At 32.3% G+C, this 20,052-nt stretch overlaps 1 protein-coding gene, 1 non-coding gene and 1 pseudogene across 12 annotated transcripts in view; all 3 read left to right on the forward strand.

Moving 5' to 3' along the window:
• Positions 1-20,052, forward strand: part of MIER1 (MIER1 transcriptional regulator) — a 58,403-nt gene that overhangs the window by 26,825 nt on the left and 11,526 nt on the right. For all 11 annotated transcript variants that reach the window (XM_015595101.2, XM_006919298.3, XM_025051970.1 and 8 more), the window contains 7 exons: positions 2,911-3,072; positions 3,706-3,838; positions 5,534-5,598; positions 9,081-9,153; positions 16,831-16,982; positions 17,717-17,798; positions 18,932-19,026. In XM_015595101.2, coding sequence (XP_015450587.1) covers positions 2,911-3,072; positions 3,706-3,838; positions 5,534-5,598; positions 9,081-9,153; positions 16,831-16,982; positions 17,717-17,798; positions 18,932-19,026 — 762 coding nt within the window. The remainder of the gene's footprint in view (positions 1-2,910; positions 3,073-3,705; positions 3,839-5,533; positions 5,599-9,080; positions 9,154-16,830; positions 16,983-17,716; positions 17,799-18,931; positions 19,027-20,052) is intronic.
• LOC112486083 lies at positions 8,091-8,194 on the forward strand. The gene has a single exon (XR_003048622.1). It is a non-coding gene; the product is annotated as a small nucleolar RNA U13 (small nucleolar RNA).
• Positions 13,238-13,355, forward strand: LOC112486041 (annotated as a pseudogene).

Genomic DNA, 20,052 nt, shown 5'->3' on the forward strand with positions numbered 1-20,052 from the left:
AACATTCGTCGTATGTATGATTTTCCCTAAGCCCTGTTGTAGTGTTAATCACTGCTCAGCAACTACTCTCAAACTGAGTCAAAAGTAGGGTATAACAGATCCTTTTAGAAACTTAAGTAAAACTAGAGAAAATAAGTTTAAAATAGCAGCCCTAACTTCCTTTTTGTAATTACTACAAATACCTTCTGCTCTAATCAGAGTAACCTGCTAATTCATTTTTGTTTCTATACTGGTATAGTTGTTATTTCTTCTAACTTAAATTACTTTTTTTCCATCTAGTGTTCTATTAGTTTCTTCAGATTGAAGCAGTTCTGCAAACGCACTGCAATTGGCCATTCTTGACTCTCCTCTGTTCTCTGCCTAGTCGATATTGGAGGTGTTGCTAAATTTTCTTTGAGAAAAAGATTTTTTAAAATGAGACACTTCTCAAATATATATCCAAGAGGAATAAATCTTGGCCTAACCATGATGTCAGACATTCCACATTCCTGATAGTGGTTTTAAAAATAAAAATTTCCTTCCATGCCGTTAGAATGTCACCTATCCTTTTGACATGTAACTGAGCTAGATGGCATACGTTAGTGATAAGCTTTATTACCTCCCACTGTAAAGACTGAATTGCATGTATCTTAGAACTGTGAGATAAGTGGTTCTCAGTTATCACCTGTTCCTTACAAAAATTCAGATACTTAGGCTTCACTTTAGCTTTACTAGATCAGAAGCTTTGGGGCGGGACTCGACAGTCAATTTTAATAAGTTCTGAAGGTGATTAATAAGACAGACCAAAGGGTAGAGAGCCTGAGGACATTTATTTGATAATCTACCTATTTTGTGTGATCTCTCAAGGTATCAGTTAACTCAGTTGTAAAAATTAGAGGCAGTAGTAACATATATTGGGGTAATTTTAAAGATGAAATAAATATGAAACAAGTTTTTCATGAATTCATAAGGTCCATGTAAATGTTAGTTGCAAACTTACACTAAAGTGTTTTTCCTGGTTTGGCCTTTATTCATACTAATCACTTCAATGGCTCTTGTTCATAGTGGTGACTTCAGTTGTTAAGCCTACTTTTAATTCACGGTGTAGAATGAATTTATGGAAAGTATGAGCTGGAATTAAGAGGTCTAGATGTTATGTTTTTCTTATTAAAGGTAGCAAACACTTCCATCTGAGATTTTGGAAGATCCAATAAGATTGTGTAATATTCTCACTGTGCTGTTATTTTTGTCCAGAAATGCCTGGCACGTGGAAGACACTTTATGGCAGCTGTTTGTTATTACTATATGTACAACCAACCTTTTCTATATATCTTTCTCTCATTCTACTTTTTGTTTGATTTTGAAGTTATGTTTTAGTTCTTAAATCCTGACTCCTAATTCTCAAATTTCTGTCTACCGTACCAGATTCTTGGTACATGGACCAGATATCTGCATGGATGAGATCCTTGAACACTTCAATACTGTCTATGTTACTACACTTTGAGAGTCACAGTATGAGATGTCAGTTAAGTGTGCCAGCTGGTTATCCAGCTGGAGCAGTAGCACCTTGCCCGACAGTTACCACTTTTCAGGTGTGGCTGCTGCAAGTCATTAGTCAGGCCTCTGGATTGATTTCTCTTTCAGAAATAGATTCACAGACTTACTAGAATATTCATTTATTATGTAAAAGAAATGTTAAACAGCATTTTCTATTTCTATAAAAAAGGTTTTTCAAATCATAATCATTAGTTAACTTTTTGCACATGAATTCTGAGAGACGGGAGTTAATTATGTGATTTAAGTGGTTAGTGTCATCAGATTATATTATCCAGTTCAATGTACCCATCTGCACTGCAACAATATTTAACACATGGGCCGGACTTATTTCTGTCCATGAATAAGGCTACAAGACTACTGGAAAAATACAACACATGTCTTGTTTTATGATTATCCTTTTACTAGGTTCTAAATTGACTCTTTCTGTTAAGGTTTTCTACTGTGTATGTGTGTGTGTTGTGCATGTGTATAATATGGCCAAGTGATTTGAGTTAGTTTTCTTTTTATAATCAGGAGTCATTTCTCTGATACTTCAGTAATATGTCAGTAATCATATTGATTACTCATTACAGTGAGTACCTTCTGTGGGAAGTTGATTTCATTTCACTGCATATGGATATTTCTTCATTTCACCCTCAGAGGATATGTTTTTGTGGAGTTTGGGGAGGTCTCTAGCCAAGGCAGCATGGTGTACTGATAAAGACTCTGGACTTTTGGAATTAAATTTGAGGTCTGGCTCCACTAATAACTTGTGTGATTTTTAGAAAAATGGCTTAATCTGTCAGCCTCAGTTTCATCTCTAAAATGGAGATAACAGTTTTGTAAGGTAGATAGTAAGGATTGCATGAGGTGATTTTTTTACATAATTATAGATAATAACCCTAGAAAATATTATGTGGCTAATGCAATTCAGTATCATTGCTGTTTTCTTTTAATGTATTTGATCTGGCTGTGAATTTCTTCTCCTTTTCTGGGTTTGTTAACTTAGTTTATCATCTATTTTCTACTTATTCTATTTCCCTACTCCCAAATTACATATACTCTTAAAGTGTGAGCATCCATACATAGTATTAACTGATGGTATACATTAACTGAATTAATTGCACAAAAGAGTTCTAAATCAATGTCTTTTTTTATTATAGTTAAACATTTTGTTCTTAGTAATTTGAATTGGTCAGTCTCTTACAGAAATTCTTAAGAGACTAGAATTTTCTTAGCTTTCAGAATTATTTTCACTTTCACTTTTTATGATTTGAGAATTCTTGATACAATTCTAAGATTATTCTTTGTGGAATGAATACTATAGATTTGTGAATTACAAGAATACAAAATAACACTTATTCAGAAATTAACTTTTCATTTTGGTCTATTTAGGAAGGCGACATGCCAATTCATGAACTTCTCAGTCTTTATGGTTATAATAGTACAATTCGACTACCTGAAGAAGATGAGGAGGAGGAGGAAGAGGAAGAAGAAGTTGAAGATGATGAAGATGCCGATAATGATGATAACAGTGGCTGTAGTGGGGAAAATAAAGTAAGGTTATACACGTATATTTTTAAGATTGTAGTGTTTATTCTTGTTGGAGTTATAATTTATGAACACATTCATTTTGACTGCTTATTTTTTATAATAAATCTTTCTGACTTATACAGAAATATGTAATAAAAATTATAAGTCCTCTGCAGTCTACTTCTGAGAGATGATAGTTTTGGCTGTGTCTTTCTGATTTCTTTTTAATGCCTATTCTAAATAAATTTGTACCAGCTTTTAAAAAATACTATTGTTTTTAAGTAATAAAGGCTAATTGGAAGTTCTGTATGCATTTTTTTATTTTGTTTTAAAATAATTTTAGATTGACAGAAGAGATTCTAAGATAGTACAGAGACTAGATACTCTTCACTCAACTTGCTCTAATGTTAACATCTTATGTGACCATGGTATATTTGTCAAAACCAAGAAATCAACACTGATACTATACTATTAATTAAACTACAGACAATTCAGATTTTACCAGTTTTTCATCTAATGTCTTTTTTCCTGTTTCAGGATCCAGCCTAGGGCACCATGTTGCATTTAGTGTATTTACTTTAATTTTCTTATATTTGGAATACGGTGACCTTTTATCACCAACAATTTTCTTTACATCTTTAATTTATGATCACACAGGAAGAGAATATAAAGGATTCATCAGGTCAAGAGGATGAAACTCAGTCTTCCAATGATGATCCATCACAATCTGTTGCTTCTCAAGATGCCCAGGAAATAATTCGCCCACGTAGATGTAAATATTTTGATACAAGTAAGTGCTATTGATTGCTATAGTTCGGATATAATTTTTACTCTTTAATACACATGGCCTGACATTCTGGTTGGGTTTTTTTTTTTCATTGCTCTCTTTTAATTCATTTATTCTGAAATCTTGCTCAACAAAAATGGGATTTTGTTCAACGTTATTAGTTAGCATGCTGGGCCCTGTTGTCCATGGATATACTAGAGTAATTGTTGTGTCATTATACTACTTGGTTTTGAGTGCGCTCCTTTTCCTCTGACCCATTTTTAAATTTAGTTTGTTTCATGATCATCTTTTCTTATTTCTCCTAGTCTTCTCAGTTTTCATTTTCTACTTTCTTTGCCTTCTTAGCCTTTATTAGATAAATTTATAAGCATTGCTTTCTCTAATCAATGGCTCCTAGATCTAAAGAAATGGTTGACTCTTCAGGTAGAAGTATGTTATACATAATTTTTCTACAGTTGTGATCTAGTCAGAAATGACCAGAAGTTGAGACATTTCATCTATCTTGAACATTTGCATGCTTCATCTGCTCCGCAGTGTTTCATTCTAAGCAGGAATCATAAGTCAGCTCTTTGATAAGGAAAACTCACTTTCTGTTATTAGCTTAAATTTGTGGTCGAAATTTCTATACTTTAAAAGGAAGAAAAGTACTTGAGGAACAATAACTCATGACATGTAGTGATGTAATAACTGCTTAAACATGGCTACTGCTTTGTATGAATGATTTCTGTTACACATTTAGTTTAGAAATGAATGTAATGCTACTAATAATTAAGTTTTGATTAAAGATATGGTCTAATTAAAAAGTGAACCAATGCAAGGAGAAATTAATTACTGAAATAATTGTGTTAAGTTTAAGTTTGGGGAATGTATTCATCCCTTAATGAGCAGATCAGTTGCCAAAGTGGGATGCTAAGTGACTACCTCTTGAAACAATATTTATTTCATACTTCTTATATTTCAGTTCTCATGATGCTTAGAAGCTGTACATAGACTACCTATCTTAGTTTTTTGCATAGGAAGAATTAATTGCTATATGTAATGTTACCCTTTTGAACTTTGTGTACCATTTTAGAGTTTTCAGATTTCCCACTTCTTTCTGTAAATACATTCTTACTTCAAAATATAAACATAAAGCAACTTGCTTGCTCTGAATTAAACAGAGGTTGGGAAGAATGGAGGTCTTCATACATTACCTTCCCTTCAGGTGCTTCCCTCTAAAGTGATGCTGTAAAGTTCTCAGTGATTCAAGGAGCACTGTTTGGAAACCACTGTTTTGTCCAAAGTCTCATTTATAAGGAAGAAATTGAGATCATATAATTCTGTCACCAGGCTGTTTGTAGAATTAGATTTAGAAAACAGGTTATTTTGATTCTAAAACAATTATTTTGCTCAAGTTTTTTAGGAAATAATTTAACAAGATTACAGTTGTCTAAGATTAGTATTGTCCTAGAAGGTTTATGGGTTTGTTTTTTTGTTTTTGTTTTTGTTTTTTTAACTGATAGAGTATTATTTGATTAGATGTTTTTGTTTTTTTAACTGATAGAGTATTATTTGATTAGAAATATCTTGGCCTAACTCTGCAAATATGTTTAGGCATATATAAACATTTTGATGGTAGATATAAAAGTAAAATACATAAATACAGATGTGGACAGGATAAGCAATCATTTTATAGTATTATTGTCTTACTTATTCTAGATAGCGAAATAGAAGAAGAATCTGAAGAAGATGAAGATTATATTCCATCAGAAGACTGGAAAAAGGTAGTTAGAGCCATATTTTCCAAGAACTTAGATAAATTAACATTTAAAAAGTCAAGTGTAATTATTCTTTTACTATCTGTATATGTTGATAAAGTTGAGGTAAGCCCTTCTGTGACATTTAAATGTCAGGTAGATGTTCAGATTTCCCCTAATACATTAAGATGAGAAAAGTATTTATCTTTTTATAAAATAAATTGGTATAGAAAGAATTAGCCTTTGTGGAGTAAGTTGGTCCTCAAACAAAGATTCAGAATCCAAATTTCAGAACTAGTACTGAATTAGACTTACGTTGCAATGTAGAAAATACTACATATTTTATACTTGGGAAATCAATTGTAGAGGCTTCGGTACTTGATAAGTAAATTTTGTTTAATAATTTAGATACAAATTTTTCCATGTTATATTCACATTGATATTTACAACCCTAAGTATATTGCATGAAGAGATGGATTTGGGCTTCTCTAAAACTGCATACTTAAATGTTAATTTCTAAGACGAATCTAAAGATAGTATATTGACACAAGTTTTAAATTATAAAATTGTATAACATTGTTTAATCGGACAATTACATTGAATTAATTTTAAGCTGTTGCAAAGCAATTGACTTATGAAAATTTATCAAAATGTCTTGTAAAATTATTTAGAGCAAATTGTTTGTATAGAAGAAATTAGGTCATTCTTGTTGAGAGAGATCACTTGATTTTCCTCTTAAAAACTCCATTGAGTTTTTTGTTGCTGTTCTCTTTCCTAGGTCTGATTTTAAATTTAGTGCATATAAACCATCATTTCTTTGAAGGCAGAATAGCCCAGAACATCAAATTGAGTGGGCTATCTTAAGTCATGATTATTTAATAAGTACTTCTTAAGTCATGATTGTTTAATAAGTTAATACTTTTGAATTTTCCCTGTATGTATGTATGTCTAAGTAGTTTTAAAGTTGTTGTTTTGGGATGCCTGGGGTAGACTTAAAAAAGAGGGGACCCCCCTGCTGATTAAAATAAGGGAATATATTTAGAGTTTCTGTTAGGAAGAATAAAGTATTCAGTTGAACTTGGACTGAGCTACCCAAGGATTTTGGAGTTCAGCCAGAATTGATCTAGTTATGAGTTTCCAGAGATGTTTAGAAGAGAGACATCAGTTTGAGTTAGAATGGTATGGGAAGGTTAGCTCAGTATAGTATATATTAATTCATTTAAGTGAATGCTGAATAAATAATAGGACTGAAGAAAGAAAACAAGAGTCACAGAAGTTACTCTTTGTGCGACCTGTTTGGGCAAATGGTTTTTAGTCCATTTTTTCCCTGACTTTTACATCACGCAGACAGAAATTAACATGATAAAAATCTAGAAATCTTGGGAGTCTTCTTAAGCTGATATTTTCCACCACACGTTTAAGTTTATATATCTTTTCTCCAACATAAGTTAATTATTTTTGTATCTGGAGTGTTTAGTATAGTAGTTAATTAAACATTATTATTTTTTTTTAATGAAGGAACAGAAATCTCAGAGGAGGGAGAACGGGGGGGAGGTGAAGCCTTCTTTGCTAGAAAGTATTAGTTTTTTCCTCAGGAAAAGTATGTAATAAAGCAGACCATCAGACCATGATAAATCCAAATTGTTTTATTTTATTAGTATGATTTTGTTGCAGTAAAAAATTTTCCAGATTCAGAAATTCATTTTCTAGGGCTTATAAGATAAAATCGAATTTTTATAGTAACTAGGGCAGAACAAACAGCTTTGAAATCAAACCCGAGTTCAAGTTATAGCCCTGAAACTTACTAATAGTATGTTGAAGAAATTAAATTAATTTTGAGTTTCATCTCTTCGCATACAATATGGGAATAACAATTTTAGTCTTGTCAAAGTTGTTGAGGATCTAATGAAAATTACACATAAGATACTTGATACATAATACTCTTAAGTGCTATTTCCCTTCCCTTTCCTACAAACAGATTAGCAGGTGAAAAGAAGTGTTGTTTTGAACTCAATATGAAAAAAGAGTTATCTTTGTAGTATTTCAGAAGTTCTTAGCTGTGGTTTTATGTTAGAATCTTGGAGGACTTTTAAATATCTTCCTCCAGAGATCGTAATTTAATTTAATCATATCCAGGCTCCTATCTGTTATTAACTCATTCATTCTAATCCAGACATTGAGATTTTTAGAAATGCCCCAGCCAGGGTTAATAACTTGACTATCTATTCTCTGGTAGGCATAGATGAGTAAAGTTAAAAGAGGCACAAGAAGTGACAATAAAGTACTCCTTTTTATATTGAAAGACAAAAAAAAAATTCTTATATAACAGTAGAGAAAATTTCTGTAATACTCTTTTTAGAAAACTGGCTGGTTTTCCAACACAGGTATAGCAATAAATTTATTACATTGAGCATGTATTTGAATTTATAAATTCAGATAAAATGAAATTCTAACATCAGTGAGGTTACAGCCAGAGAGAGGAACTTTTCAGACCCTAAGAATTATTTAAATTTAGATCGATCCTTTTGTAGTTCATAAGCATGATGATGGTGTGTTCATGCTGTTGTGTGAGCTGCACCTCCCTCAGACCTTGTTCCGGCATTAACACATTTCCCGTCTAGCGTAAAAAAAAAAGAAAGAAAGAAACTTACACCATGATTTTGTACCTTTCCTGCCTATGTCTTTATTTTGAAAATGCAGTAAATTTATTTTAACATTTAGCAAAAGAAGGTCTGTGTAATCTTGGTCCCTATGTGTTGTAAAATCTCATTAGTGGTGATCTCCAATGTCTGTCTTTCTGAACAGCCAGTTTTCCCTAATCTGTGATTTGACTATATGGTTCGATTACCAAATTTCCTAAAATAAGATTTAATTATGTTTTGGGGAGGTTACTTTTTCATTTTGTATTATTTTAACGAAAGTCAGGCACTAACTTGCTTATTTATTCATTTGGTTTGGCATTTCATCCATTTTGACCTCTACTGAGCTTTCTACAATTTTCCTTTATCTTAAAGCTCTGGTTCTCAGACTTAAGTGTATGTCACAATCACCTGGAGAGCTTGTTAAGTTCTGGTTCAGTAGGTCTGGAGGAGGACCTGAGCATTTGCATGTCTGTTAGTTTCCCAGGTGACCTGAAAACTGCCGATCTAGGAACCCTAGTTTAGAGTATACTCTGAAAATATCTAAATTTGACTTCGTTTTTTAGTGTTTGCAATTATCTTATTAATTTAATAGTAAGAATTTTTTTTTAATTTTGAAGTACTTTGTATCCATTGACTGTTGCGTTTCACCCCATTATTATTACTAATATTTTCATCCAATCATATTCAAGCTCCTATCTATTATTAACTCATTCATCCTCACAATACATCTCTGAGGTAGTTAATTGGTTTTATCTGTATTTTATGACAGAAACCAGGAACAGTTTACCCAAGAAGATGATGATGCTTGAAATGGATATAAAATCTGTTACTACATCTTACTAATGTTTTATGTTATTTTTAAAATAGGAGATTATGGTGGGCTCCATGTTTCAAGCAGAGATTCCAGTTGGCATTTGTAGATACAAAGAAAATGAAAAAGGTGGGTTATTAGTAAATTTAATGATTGAATTCATGCTTTTGAAGTGATGAACTATTTTATAATGGGATAAGAACATGACAGCTTATGTTACTCCATTGATTTATGAAAAAGAACCCTGTAGTTCTATTAAGAAGAAATAAATTTTCTGTTTTTACAGTTTTGTTCATATAAGTCTAGTGAAAAAGTGAATTCTTTTTTGGTATTAAGTGACTTAAAACAATCCAACTTTTTTCCCCCCATATTTTAAATACTCTAAATAAACCCATTTATAACCTGTATAATTTAGATTTTAAAAATTATTTTATGTCAGTGGGAGCTGTTGGACAGGTTTAAAAACTTGAGTAAATCAAAATAAGCATATTTGTTTCTGCAACTTTTACTGTTATTACCTACTAAAATTGAGTACTTTGATATTTGTGCATTTAAAATATTTTGAGGAAACAACTTGTATACTTAAATTTTACATAGGTTTTTTTTTCATCCTTTTATCAAAAAGTCCTAAGGTAAGTCACAAATACTGAAACTTCCAATAACGTAAAATAATTGAGGATTTTTATTTTTATTTTTTTATTTTTTTGAGCTTATTTCAGATTATTCACTTTGGGTGAGCTTGAGAAAAAGAGAGAGAGGGCGTGAGTGAGTGAGAGAGAGAGGGAGAGTGTGTGTGTGTATGTGTGTGTGTGCGCGCGCGCGCAGTGAGCTCCTATGCATTGTGACATCACTCAATACCAGAAATCTCTTCATTTTTTTAAATTTCATTTTCTTCTCCACATTTCAAAATATATATGCAGAGCCTTCTAAAATTGTAGAAGTCTTTTGTTGTTTGATTATAGCATTCCTTCCAAAAATTTACTTTAAATTCTAACTGTGTACCTGCTTTTAAGGCAAGCAGTAAATCAGAGACAGTTAAGGGAATACCACAGGCCAGTAAATTCTAGTAACAGCAAAAATGTTTTAACATACCAATAACTGCTTGTACTCACTTTCAGGTTAATTAATTCCTGTAACATTAAAGGTATGAATATGGGGTGACCTTGTTATATAGAGATATTCTGTGCATATGTTTTGAGAATATATTGTAATTATATACAAAATTAAATAATCCATTAACTTTTGTATTTATTTTTTGTAATTGAATTTTGGATGTTATACTTTACTTATATATTATATAATGGTTAGTACATGTTCACCATTAAATTCTTTGTTTTCAAATAAAAAACAAGGTTAGATATTTGTTCCATTTTATTAAATTCTTTATTAAAGAAATTCCATTACAAACTTGTTAAATTTTAACTTGAAAAATAGCAGTTTTTGTCTTTGAAAATTGTGTTTTTTGTAAGTAGGTAGGTAAAACAGTTCAGTTTTATCTATGGCAAGTTAGTACTATGGCTAAATATAGTTTTTTTATCTTTTAATAAGTTTTATCTTTTTATTTTAATATGTTTGTATTATCAGATATCGGAGTGAATAAATGATCACAATCTCTGATCTTTAAGGGTTTATATTTTGGTTTAATGTTTTCAGTTTTACCGTAATTTTAGAAAGCAATTATATTTAATTTTTTTCAGGAAAATCAGTGATTTATGAAGCTTTCTCTCTTTGAGAATTTAAGTGTATTAGATTGTGTAAGGATCAGATTTAGATTTAGCAGGGCAATGCTGTCTCGGAGGGGTCACTGTGGTAAAAAGAGCCTCTCCTCAGCTTTATAGTTACAAGAATTCAAACTAGTCATGATACCTAGAATTTGCTTTCATTTAGGTTGCTCTAATTGAAACAAACCAAACTTGTGAAACTACTTACTATGTAAACCACACTGTTAGAAATAAAGCTGTCAAAGGGTTAGTGCTGATTAGTGCATTCTTATAGAAAAGTATTTTTATCGGCTTGATGAGCACACATTCAAAAGGGAGAGCATTTGGTTTGGCTGATTTTGATAAAAGTGCCATAAAACTAAGATATTTCGATATCTTCACTGTAGAAATTGTTTGGCAGATGGATTAGAATTTTTTCATTGATTCAAGGAAACCCTATTGACTGTCCTGGAGAGACATGGATAAATTTTTTCTCTATGATGTCTATTTTTTTTTACTAGGCTCTATGCAGATTATATATTGCTTATCAGTTATCACTCATAATTCAAAAAATTATATTAAATAAGATTTATTAGTTATAGTCACATTTGAGACATCTTCCTTTGAACCTGTATCTATTTTGGTCACAGAACCTCAACTATACATTAACATTTTTTTAAATTTATGTAAGTCATTTATTCTCAATGCAGTATAATTACTTGCTTATTCATCTTTGCACCCATAATACCTAGAATGATCCATGTCACATAGGCACTTAGTAAATGGTGGCCGAATTATTAGGTGGGTACAGAATAGTGTTAGCAGAACTGAGTCAATAAACTTGCATCAGTATCTAGGCATTTGACCCTTGGACATGTTATTTAACTTGTTATTCTCATCTATAAAAGAGCTATAATAGAGCATTTATTGATAGAGCTTGTTGTGAAGATTTACATGTGACATTTTTATGAGTAGCACTTACTATGTCTGGCACATAAATGGCATTTACTAGTCAGTAAATGATTAATCTTATCTATTTAGGTTTTAGTATTCAGATTTTCAAAAAGCATCAGTTTATGCTCTTTTGCTTCCAAGTAACAAAAACTTCATTCAATTTAACTTTAGCAAAAAAGAATTTACTTGATTTCTTTACTGGAAAGTTCTGGCTTCCAATATAACTGTATCGAGGAGTTCTTATTTTATCAGGTGTCCCCTTCCTCTCCCTCTTTCCTTTATTGCCAGACAAACTAAGATGGCTACTGGGAACTCCTGCCTTATACTTTACACTGTCCTTATAGCTAGAAAACCAGCAAAAATGAAGACTTCTCCACCCCTCTTTGCTCCTGCAAAAATTATGGAGAGCCTCTGTTGACTCAGCTTGAGTCATATACCCAGCTAGAAGTAATTACTGTGTCCAGAGAGATGAGTGAGTACCTTTTTTCACCCTGGCTCATTTATCTGTTTTGGAGCTCCTAGGTTTGTCAGCTCCACTCAGCCATATAGAAAGGGTTTAATTCCCACAGAATTGCTGTGCGGATGAAAGGCATGATTTTTCAAAGCTATGTATGTGCTGTCACTTCCATGTACTACAGAGTAAACACTGCAACTTTGTTATGAGACTAAATAATTCGAATGTTGGCAATCATCCTACAATGCACCAGAACCAGATTGCACCTCCCCATCCCCACCACTAAGAATCATCTGGCTAAAAGTGTCAGTGCTGAGATTGAGAACCCTAGACTAAGTTAATTTAGAATTAGATGGGCTACTTAGGAAAAAATAAAAATTAAGGTACAGGGTATTCCTAGTCAAATGTTTATGCTTGCATGATATAAGTTTTAGAGTAAGTAAGTGATAGGTAGGAATTATGAAGCAGTATATAACAAAGGACTGTGGAAATGGTTGTTTCTAATGAACATTTGACAAGTTGATTCTTAAGTTACTGAAAACTGAACACGTGCTTTACCCTTAGTTGATAATAATACTGTTGAAACAGGCATTTCATTTAACCTATATAGGTTTCCCTCACTATTCCAAAAGCAGAGAGTGCCTCTGAAACCTTTCATGACCTGAAACGGCTTAAAGCCAAGAAGCAATTACAGTAATGTACCCCGCTTCACAGGTGATACATTCTCAGACCACCCCCACAGTAAAACCATAGATAGTACCAAACCCTGTAGATACTATGTTTTTTCTTAATACATACATACCTATGATAAAGCTTAATTTATAAATTAGGCATAGTAAGAGGTTAACAATAATGAATAATAAAAAAATTATAACAGTATACTGTAATAAAAATTATGTGAATGTGATCTCAAAATATCGTACTGTGTTCACCCTTCTTGTGAAGATGTGAGATGATACAATGTCTACATGATGAGTTGAAGTGAGTGAGGTAAATGATGTAGATATCTTCTGACCACAATTGACAGCAGGTAATTGAAGCCACAGACAGCAAACCATGTATAAGGAGGGACTACTGTTCTCTTAATTTAAATGGAAAAATATTTGTCTACGGCCATGCCACCCTGAACAAGCCCAATCCCGTCCGATCTCAGAAGCTAAGCAGGGTTGGGCCTGGTTAGTACTTGGATGGGAGACCACCTAGGAGACCAGGTGCTGTAGGCATAAAAAATTAAAAATAAAGGATTGTAAACTGACAAGGTCCTTGCAATCTGTGAGGTCAACCAAGAATTACCTTGCCAAAATTAATAAATAAATAAATAATAAATGGAAAAATATTTGAGCATTTCCAGACCCCAAAAGTAACCTCTCAAATCATACCAAATAACACTTAAAGCCTAAAATAACACTAACATATAGTAAAAGCAGGAAAGATATATGGCTTTTCTAATACCTTAAGACACATTTTTGCTAACAGATGCACAAAGTAAATTGAGATAAAGCACAGATGCTCACACAGTTCCAAGCTATGGTGGCTTGATGCTGATTGTAGTTCCCAGGACAGAAGCTTGGGGGTGCCACTCTTGCTCATGTGCACTGTCTAATGGCTCACAGCAAAACATGTTGAATGACACTTTCACGTTTTGTATTTTTTCATAAGAGCAAAAACCTCTTCAGATAGCTTTTACTAGACGAAAATAAGTACTAAAGTAAAAGTAAGGTCTTTCATAAAAGCAAAGTGGTATAACTGGAACATTTGAAAAGCAGGACATATCTGTCATTAATCACAGTGTGACCTTTTAAGAATGTGGAAATTTCTGTTGTAAGCCTTATTATTACACCATAATGCTGATTATGGATCAGCATTTTCATCCTTACATAGATAGAAGTTTTACGTAGACATCAGAAATGGAGTAACAATTAAAAAATTAATAAAACTGGAAGTTTATAAATATGCATTTATTAATTTCCCAGATTGTGGAAGTTTGTTTATGGTTTTATAGTGATTTCCCAGCTTTCTGCGTTATTTCCCCCCACTCGCACACATATACAATGAGCTTTGTTAAAATATTTTGACAGCTCATTTTGCTTATCTGACAAGTTTAACTTGATTACATAAAATACCATAGGAAGCACTCCCTTAGCTAAATATACTAGTTGAGCTCCTGCCTCTGAACTCTTATAATCATTTAAATTATATCTTCCAGTAATATAAGGTATAGTTGCTTTTTAAAAGTTCGAATATTTAGGCTTGGTTATTCATTTAGAATTACAGTTTCAGAAGATGCCATTACATTTGAGTGATATTTCAAAATCCAGTACATTCATGTCACTTTATAGAATTATAATAAACTACTTTTTTCTTTCTGTTGCTACTAAAGAGGTTTTTTTTCCTTCATATCATATTTATAGACATTATTTTTCCTCAGTACTTTAGTGTGTTTTATCATACTGGAGTACTTCTGAATATGATCTCTTGGCATTTAGTCATTCTACAACAGATATTTAATAAGTATCAGTTGTGTTGACTTTTATTTTGATCATAGTCAAAAGTCATTTAGAGTATAAATGTAACTGGAAAATAATTTGGTCCGTTTCAGGAAAGGCAATGTAGTATATTCTCTGTGAAAATAATGCTAATTGTTCTTACTGCATGTTTTTTTCTTATGGTTACATAACGAAATCCATTAAGTTTCAGGTGTATAGTTCGACAGTAAGACATATATATTGCATTGTGTGTTCTCCGCCTATAGTTAGATTTCTTTCTGTCACCACATTTGACCCCTTTTACCCCATCTACCTCTTGCTTCCCCCTTCCTCCCCACCCTCTCATAACCACTAGTCTATTTTCACATAGTCATTTTTTAACATAATTGCATAAAATGAAGTATCATATTCTCAGGGCTATCCTATTGGCTATCTAGGCACAATTCTAGGGGCCTGACTTATCGTTTGGTGCCATCTGGTGATGCTTGTGTATTCAGCTTAAATAAGGACATCTCTGTGTCCTGTGGCTACCTGGGACTTCCAGAATCCTTTCAGAAATATCTCCCAAGTAGTTTGTGCTTATTTCATAGGGTTTATCTGGGCATATCTAACTGAGAGAACACTAGAGACTCAGGGACCCACCCCACATCTTCCTCTTTGTGAGTCAGGGTTTACTCCTAAGGCCTTATCCACCCCCCACTCATCACTCGAAGAATATAACTGTAGTCTGCTCCTTTCAGCGAACAGAGGTGAGCAGAGAATATAAATCAGTAGCAGTATATCCAAATTCACTTTATCATGGGAGTTTTATTGTATTTACAATTTAGAATTTCCCTAGGATTATACCAGCAGATCAAAAAGGGAATGAGATTTATGAAGAAAAAGTTTCTAGAGATTATCCTTCGAGCTGTAATTTAAGAATACAAATTTTGGAAAACAAAGCTAGAAGAATATTTTAAAGTACATGTATATGGTAGTTCAGGGCAGGTAATTTGTGTGAAAACACTTAACATAGTGCCTGGTACATAGGAAATGTTTAATTAACTATTAATTTCTTTTTCACAAAAAAGGAACATTGACACTTAGTTATTCTTTGTCTTTTAGATTCAAAAATCTTTCTCCAGCTGGCTCTTTCCTATTGACTTGTAAACGATTATGTCTCCTGTCTTTAAAAACCAACCAACAAAACCAAAATTCTTCTTCAGCTATACTCCCTCTTGAGCTACTGCCCTGTCTCCTTCCTCCCTTACAGCTGAACTTTTTAAGAGTTTAATATGTTATTTCTTCACCTTCCATTTATTCTTTACTCATCTCCAGTGTGGCTTCTGCTTCCATCTCTGGAATGTTCTTGAAACATTTTTCTCCTTATTAGTAAATCCAGCATACCTTTTTCAGTTTTCAACCTGGTCATTTAATAGATTTTACCAGTCTATAACTCCTTAAAACATTTTCTTCCCCTAGCTGCTGTGGTGCCACACTTTTCTATCTTGTGACTGTTCCATCTTCCTATCATTTAGAATTCCACAAGGCTCTCATCTTAGGTTCTCCTTTACTTTCACTTTTTAAACTTTGATGAGATTTAGGTTTTAATCTTATTATAATGGAAATTCTGATGAAACCTGTGCTTTAAAAAAAAAAGTAATGGCTTTTGTTGTGAAAAAATCTTTATACTCAATACATTTTTAAGCGTCATAGAAAAATGTAAAGAAGAAAAAATTGCTCCATATCCCACCACCAAGAAACAAACAGTGTTAACATTGACAAGTAATCTTTTAGATAACTCTTTTCAAAAATATTGAACATCCATCAAATCTTAATATATTCCAGAATTGTTTTAAAATGCTTGAAATCCTTACAGTCCTATATATTAGGGTTGTTGTTCTCATTTCAAAGTTGAGGCAATGATGGGAAGTAACTTGCCCAAGGTTATACAGGTAGTATGTGGTGATGGTGCTGTTCAAACTGAGAGATCTTGGAATTTGGTAAACTCAAGCCAGATGAGGCTGGATTTGGAAGGGGTACATCTCTGTTTAGAATGCTTATTCACCAAGGCTATGAATACTGCCCAAGAATGAAGTCAGACAAGTAGTAGGACCACAGTTTACCTCTCAGTTCTTAACTCTTAAGTTTGAGTTGTTTATTCATTGATATGTTTTAACACAAACTGCATCAATTTTTGGCATTTTAAAAATACTATATTTTACTAATTTAGTATATGAAAATGATGATCAGCTCCTGTGGGACCCCGAGTACTTACCAGAAGATAAAGTGATTGTATTTCTTAAGGATGCATCTAGAAGAACAGGCGATGAGAAAGGTGTAGAAGCAATTCCTGAAGGATCTCACATAAAAGACAATGAGCAGGTAAATGAATAAGAAATTACTGTTATAATTTTCCCAAAATAAATTAACCATATACATTTTTAAATGTAAATGCTGTCACATTCAGTGTTGTTATTCTGTCCACCAAAATTCCTATAGTTATCAGAATCTGAGATTATAATCAGCATAAGATAACGTAGTATTAACACACTTCATAGGTATGATTTCAGCTCAAATAAACAAAAATCTTGATATTTCAGTTTGCCTGTATATATATATTTTTAGGCTTTTAAAAGTTCCTTTAGATATACCTGAGAATCTGGATATCATCAAATTGGGAATACACATCTGGTATAATGTTATTATACACATGGTAGACCAGTGCCCCCCACAAACCTAATGACATCATTATGTTTTTTACCTTTTTTAGTCAGTTTTTTTTTTCTGATTTGTTTAAGATTATCTTAGCCTAAGAACCCCAAAAAGGCAAAAAGAAGGCATTCATAATCTTTATAAAATAATTTATTTTTCTAAATTGCTGGGATACTGTGGCTGCCAAGAGAGTATTTCCCTGTTTTCTACATATTTAGAGTCAATTAATTGTCAGGATTGAGTGTTTGTTTTTCCTAAATGCTCTGTGTGCTACATTCACTAAAATTAGTTGTCCTACAGAAAGGATGAAAACACTGGATTCTAGAGAAGCTTTTACTCTCAAGAAATTGTAGCTTTAAACTGTTCATAGTCTGGGTCACATATTGAAGCCCTTTATTTTCTAGGCATTATATGAATTGGTTAAATGCAATTTTGATACAGAAGAAGCATTGAGAAGATTAAGATTTAATGTAAAAGCAGCTAGAGGTAAGCATAAATATTAAAGTTTGTTTTCATGAAATAGCAAAAATTTAAAACTTAAGCTCTTCAGTCTATCTAGCTATAGCCTACGTTTAGTAATACTGATCTTTCTGAATTCAGTAAATATTTGCTGAATAATAACTTTTTAAATAATTTGTATATAACACAAGTTATTTTACAGGGCATTAGGGGGAATGAGATTAAGGCTGTCCCTTTAAGGGAAATTAAGGCCTTTTAAGTAAAAATACATAATACCTTTGAATTTCAACACATTTGTATAAATATTTTATTATTTGATCTTGGTAGTAGCCCTGTGAGCTAAATAATGAGACAGATGTTACCATCATTTTAAAACTGATAATACTGAAGTCTCTGAACTCAAGTTTAACTTTTAACCAAGGCAAATAAAATTCATAAACAATGAAGTCATAACTAAAATCCAGGGTTTTTTATTTTTAAACTCTAAACTGGCTCCCCCCCTGCTTCACTAAGAGTACTGTTTTTATATTATTATGTAACAAGTAAAAGATATTCATTGACAAAAATTGGAGAGCCTACTAAATTCTAAAGACATAACTATAAAAAAAGTCCCTGCCCTTGTGGTACTTAGAGCCTAGGTTGGGAAGTTCAAAAATAGTTATGAGTTCTTAAAGGATAATTATAGGGTGCAATTCAAACTTTGTGCAGTGGGACTTAGTTGGGGGAAAGTGTGAGGCTATTAGGGAAAGCTTCTAGAACAAAGTGATAACTTTTGCTAGGATGTGAACTAGCTAACTGAAAAGCGAATGAGGTATAGGAGACAAAAAATAATTGTAGGCAAAAGGAACAGCATGCACAAAGTCTAAAGAAAGAACATTAGCAAGTTTAAAGACTTGAAAGGTGGCTAGTATAGTTGGATCATAAAGAATAAAGGAAAACATACCCCAAGTTCAGGTTGGAGAGTTATGGACCATATCATCCAAAATTGTATTAATAAGGAGTTTTTCTCACTTTATCATCAATAATAGAGCTTAGCGGTAAAAGTTGCATTTTTATTTGCAGTTTGTGACCAGAAAGCTACATTTTTATTTGCAGTTTCTTTGTTATATATATATTTGAGGAAATATTGCCTAACAGTTTTTTTTCCCCCATATTTTCAGAGGAATTATCTGTTTGGACAGAAGAGGAGTGTAGAAATTTTGAACAAGGGCTGAAGGCCTATGGAAAGGATTTTCATTTGATTCAGGCTAATAAAGTAAGTAATGATATATATTCTCTCTTTTACAAAAAGAAATTTAGTTAACCCACATCATCTTATATCTTAATTATTTTCTTTTAAAAGTTCTGTAATGAATATTTTAATGTATTGGGAGTTAGGGAATTATTATAATATAAGCACACCTAGACTTCCTGGTATTTTCCAAGTCACTGTTTTCAGTGGATGATATTAGAAGCCTGTAAGAATTGGACACATTGACAGATATGATTTTCAGCTTCCAGGTGGGATGTGTATGTACATTGCAATTATTTAAAGCTGTTTTCCACATCCTGTGACAGATTTTTTTAAGAATGATCTTTAGAATAATTTTGCAACTTTAAAGCATTTTTTAACATGACATTTACAATTAAAATACTTTTTATGTTTGCTTAAGTTCTGAGTGGTCTAAAACCACTTTTATTTAACATAATCATCATTCTGTATTGGTAATATCAATCATACAATGTTATTGTATACCCAAAAGAACTTCATAGTCACTTGCAAATTTATTTTTACATTTAATTCTCTTGCAACTGAAATCGGGTAAAATTTTTAATAGTTACTATACCGTTATATAGATTAGGAAAATGTGTCATTCTTAAGGGAAATTAGGACAGGCAAAATTTAAATCTCAGAGTTTAAATTTAAGAAATTAAGTAATTTCTAGGCTTATAAATACCACATTTTTAGCAAATATAAATGACAGGTAGCTTGGTTTTACATATTTCCTACAGATAGCATCTAAGTCTTCTGTGATGACTTTGTCTAGGATGATGTTAAAAGTATGTGGACTTACATGGGCTTATGTCAAAAGCTCTAAATAGTCTGTCACCACAGTCTTTTTTTTTATACCTCTGAATGTGATTGGATGGTGGCTATTTCAATACATATTTAACAGTCATAGTAAAAGTATGGCTTATAAATCCCATAAGTTTATTTTTTAAAATTTTATTGCATATTAACTCTTGATTATATTGGTGCATTTTGACATATGACTTCAGACATAACTAATAAGAGACAAAT

Source organism: Pteropus alecto, unplaced genomic scaffold, assembly GCF_000325575.1.
Source record: "Pteropus alecto unplaced genomic scaffold, ASM32557v1 scaffold25, whole genome shotgun sequence".
NCBI classification, from domain to species: Eukaryota; Metazoa; Chordata; class Mammalia; order Chiroptera; family Pteropodidae; genus Pteropus; species Pteropus alecto.